General features: G+C 39.7%; 1 protein-coding gene across 1 annotated transcript; it reads right to left on the bottom strand.

Annotated features, from left to right (window-relative positions):
• Nucleotides 1–3,432: 3,432 nt before the first annotated feature.
• LOC106875470 (uncharacterized) lies at nt 3,433–3,936 on the bottom strand. Its single transcript, XM_014923628.1, has one exon. It carries the CDS (start codon nt 3,934–3,936, stop codon nt 3,433–3,435), a length of 504 nt encoding a protein of 167 aa, XP_014779114.1.
• Nucleotides 3,937–5,042: the final 1,106 nt, after the last annotated feature.

The following is a 5,042-nucleotide window of genomic DNA, read 5'->3' on the forward strand; positions in this document are numbered from 1 at the left end:
GGTTCGTAAGCAAACTACTTACCACACAGCCACTCCTACGTCTATATGTATATATATATATATATGTATGTTTGTGTGTCTGTGTTTGTCCCCCCCCCCGTACATCGCTTGACAACCGATCGTGGTGTATTTACGTCCCCGTAACTTAGCGGCTCGGCAAAAGAGACCGATAGAATAAGTACTATGCTTCCAAAGAATAAGTCCTGTGGTAGATTTTCTCGACTAAAGGCGGTGCTCCAGCATGACCGCAGTCAAATGACTGTAACAAGTAAAAGAGTAAAAGAGTATACCAATACATCATAATGTCTTTAAGCTTTTGAAGTTCACTAATTTTCCTTGGAAAAACTTGTTGGAAGGGTTAGGATGCATGTGTTTCTCTGTAGTGTTTTTTTTTTTTCAAAAAGGCTGGATGCTTATGTGTCAAACAGGAAATGGGGTAGTAGTATTCAAGTTCCTGTGGATAAGGAGAGATAAATCTGTGGGTTTTGTACTCTTTAATTGGAATGCTGGATTCTTTGTCAACAGGATGTTTATATCTGTTCTTAAATTTAATGAGGTAGGTATGGGAAAAAGACTACAGTCACCGTGTAGTTTGCATATTAAGAAGTGTTTGGAATTTTTCAATAAGAAGATTCTCCCTGTCGATTCTTTCTTGTGTAGTGATTCTGTCTTTACATTGGTAGAGAGGGAAAATGAGAAATTTGGGATTTTTATTTCTAGCGCAAGAGTCTATGTGGCCACTGAGTGGAATTTGACGGTACTGTGAGAGATTTATCTGTTCTTTATGGACTGCTACTCTTCTGCGTAAAGGAAGGCTCCACTTCAACTTAGCTAAAAGGATTTGCACCATTATCTCTGACCCAACCACTCGAGACCGATAAGACCTCAAGTCCTACAAGACCTCAAGGCCTACAAGACCTCAAAAAAACACTATTACAACGCCAGTATCCCTCCACACTCATAGACTATGGAATAAAACGTGCCAAGGAACTCGATAATAACACACTGAAAACCACCCAACACAGTAACACACCCAACCTCAAAATACTTCCATACATTTCCACCCACAACCCCAAAAACATCGAAGCATACACCACAATCATACAAAACTTCCCCTTACTGACCACGGGCCCGAAAATGAATAATATTATCAATACACATAAAATCCTTATATGCAAAAGGCAACACAAATCATTGAAAAAACTCTTAACAAATGCCAAACTACATACACCACATCCACCCCATCAGTTAAAAAATGTGCACGCCCTAACTGTGGCACCTACCCCTACCTACTTGAAGGCTCTGAATTTACTTTCAAACAAGGAACGAAGTTTAAAATCAAGACCAACTTCTCTTGTTTCTCCGAGAACCTCATTTACGTCCTTACATGCGCAGATTGCCAACACAATTATATGGGACAAACGAGCCCTCCTTTACGCAGTCTTCCTTCACTCATTTTTCTATGAGCCTTCCTTTACTCTTTCTTTTTCCTCCTTATCTTGAAAATTTGCCATGCAATGAAAGCCGGTTTGAAATCCTTTTGAAATCCTTACACCCATTTATATCAAAATATGCTTTCAGTTTAGCATTCTGCCTTATTATCATTTTTCCTTTCCTATATACATACATATATATATATATATATATATATATATATATATATATATATATATATATATATATATATATATATATATATATATATATATATATTTATATATATATATATATACATATATATATATATATATATATATATATAGAGAGAGAGAGAGAGAGAGATACAGAGAGAGACAGAGAGAGAGACAGACAGACACAGAGAGAGAGAAAGTCGTCAGAATTTTGGAAAAAATCCTTTTATTTCTTCATTTTTTTTCCAAAATTCTGACGACATTTTTTCTCAATATTCAATTTCTGTACATCGCACCTCACACTCTATACATACATACATACATGCATACATACATGCATACATACATATACTAGCTGACGTATCCGGTAATTCCTGGAAAAGCGGGGATTATCCCTTGGTTCCGTTTCGTAATTGTTTCGCTAATCCAATAACAACAATACAAAGTATGTAGCTCTTAAAACGATTTTTTGTGCATTTAGAGAGAATGCCAAACTGTCTTACATAGGATCTTGTTTTTAGGAAATCTCAATAAGCTATGAATACCCAGATCGTGAAGTTAGTTACGTAATAACATGAAATTAGTTACCCGATAGTTAGAATTCAAATAAAGTAACCCCGAAAGGGGCTTTAATGCGTTCCCAGAGTATATAGAACTTAGGAGGAAATACCAATAAGGTATTTATACCCAAATCGTGAAGCATGTTACGGAATAACAGACTAATCAGATATGAGAGGATAATAATTCAAAATAAATAACCCCGAACAAGGCTTTTGTGCGTTCCCAGAGAATATTATACTTAGGGGCGCTAGTGTTGAAATAGATTTACAGTGAACGTAGAAACAGACTGACATTTAGTTTTACAGTAGACATACAAATGAATTAGCATATAAATTTTAAAATAAAATAACATGTAGATTATCAATACGTTTACAACACTTAAAAATATTACAGTTAAATAATTTTTTCTTCTCTAGGCACAAGGCCCGAAATTTTAGGCGAGGGGGCCAGTCGATTAGATCGACCCCAGTACTTAATTTATCGACCCCGAAAGGATGAAAGGCAAAGTCGACGTCGGTGGAATTTGAACTCAGAACGTAAAGACAGCTGAAATACCTATTTCTTTACTGCCCACAAGGGTTTATACACAGAGGGGACAAACAAGGACAGGCAAACAGATTAAGTCGATTATATCGACTCCAGTGCGTAACTGGTACTTATTTAATCGACCCCGAAAGGATGAAAGGCAAAGTCGACCTCGGCGGAATTTGAACTCAGAACGTAGCGACAGACGAAATACCGCTAAGCATTTCGTCCGGCGTGCTAACGTTTCTGCCAGCTCGCCGCCTTCTATTCTTTTTCTACTCTAGGCACAAGGCCCGAAATTTTTATAGAGGGTGCCAGTCGATTAGTTCGACCCCAGTACACAACTGGTACTTAATTTATCGACTCCGAAAGGATGAAAGGCAAAGTCAGCCTCGGCGGAATTTGAACTCAGAACGTAAAGACAGACGAAATACCGTTAAGCATCTCGCCCGGCGAGCCTGCGTTTCTGCCAGCTCGCCGCCTTACAAATATAACAGTTAAATAATAAATGCCTGATGATTTGGTGAATCGTATTAAAGTTGCAAAGCTTCTTGATAAACAACATTTTTGGTCTCTCCTTGTGGGACATAAATAAACAAATGATTAGGATTGCCGACTCTTGAGCATCCCACATAATGTTGGCAATGGGAGAAAATTGGTTCTGCAAAATTCAGACCTACCACATCCAAGAACTAACCCTGGGCCTTGTTAATGCTCATTGCAAGCTCAGTTTCAACGGGAATTGCAGGAGCTTGTACTGGAAAGGCATATTCGAGGGAATAAGTGGAATTCTAGGAATGAATACAGGCTCATCTCTTGCTTTACCAGTGAAAATTGTTGTCTCCAAGACTGTTGGCATCATCTTCTTTATTATAAGTCCTGTGTCATTGCAAAGCTTTGGTGGATCGAGGTTTCGATGCCGCATAACTGGTGCCCCGATCTTGAGGTGCAAGTTGTGAGGTGGGAGGCCGGGTGGTGTTAGACTATTCAAGAATTCAACTAGATAATTAACAGCTTCATCGATATTGAGTACAGTGTCAATAGAATTGTAGATGTGACGCTCATCTGACAGCTGTTCCAGAACTTTGATGTTCAAATCATCAACTGCCACATTCTTTGGAGCTAAAATGGCACGTGTTTTTAGCCAGTTGTAGTCTGTAAACTGATTCCTCAGGTTAGGAAGCACCTTATTCATTAGTTCCTTTAAATCAGATAGCATATGTCCCAAAGGCAAGCTTACCCGGTCATCCTTCTCGCCAACCGAAGTGCCATTACCAAATAAACTTCACTCACAGTAAAAAAAACTTTGAAAAGATTTTGTCCGCGTCATCACCACTGAGCTACACTCTCATGCTGGTTGTGAGTGTCAGCTTTTGCACTCTGCTCCATAGGTAGGACGACTTTATGCTGGCATTTACCTCATCAGCTCTTGTCCCCTTTGGAGCCATGGGAAGGGTTTGTTTAAAGTCTCCTGCAAGCAATACTATGAACCTCCCATGAGTCTGGTATTGTGTCTCAAATCCTGAAGGTCCATGTCAAGTGCTTCAAAGGAAACCTTACGGTTGATGATCATCCTGCATTCACCCAGAAGTATAGAACCACAACTGATGTTGCAGTTTGTCTTCTCTTTCTTGGACATGTCCAAAGGAAGTTTGAAACAGGAAAGAGCTGTGTGGCCACCACTTAGCAGAGTTGCAGCTATTCCACTTGATGCCACTGCTGTGACAAAGTGTTCCATTTGGCGCAGTTTAGCCAGAAGAAGTTTGATGACAAATATCTTGCCAGTTCCACTTGGAGCATCCAGAAAGAAAAAACCTGTTTCACTTTCAATGCTCGAAATAATGGTCTTATAAACATCCAGTTGGTCCTCCATCAGTTTGTGTTCGTTATCAACTATATACGCCGTCATTTCCGCGATGTCGTAGCTAATTTCTTGCAGGTACTTCTCCAGTGTATGGTCCCAGTGAGCATCGCCCTCCAGTAGTCCATGTTTGGCTTCTCTGTAGATGCAGACTTCCCCATTGTGTCTTCGAAGATTTGTGAATGATGTAGGACTTCTGAGACTGTGCAGCAGAAGACGCAGAAAGAAGCACTCTTGCTGATTAGGGTGCACAGTGTATACCTGCCCAATGGCCCCACTTCTGAAGACATCATCTTCCCAGCCCTCAATGTGTGTTCCTAGCTTGCGTCTGATCCATCTATTGTGTGCCCAGGTATAATACACGAGAACCTCAACAGAGTTCAAGCAAACAGATCACATTGGCATAATTTGCAGAAAGCTGTCAAAGTGGTTTCTGGTGGATTCAGAGCTACGTTTCGAGCATT

This window comes from Octopus bimaculoides, chromosome 14 (assembly GCF_046866305.1).
Source record: "Octopus bimaculoides isolate indiv1 chromosome 14, ASM4686630v1, whole genome shotgun sequence".
In the NCBI taxonomy this organism is placed as follows: domain Eukaryota; kingdom Metazoa; phylum Mollusca; class Cephalopoda; order Octopoda; family Octopodidae; genus Octopus; species Octopus bimaculoides.

Excerpts from the sequence above, each read along its gene's own strand:
- LOC106875470 (XM_014923628.1), bottom strand. The coding sequence starts at position 3,936 with ATGCTATCTGATTTAAAGGAACTAATGAATAAGGTGCTTCCTAACCTG.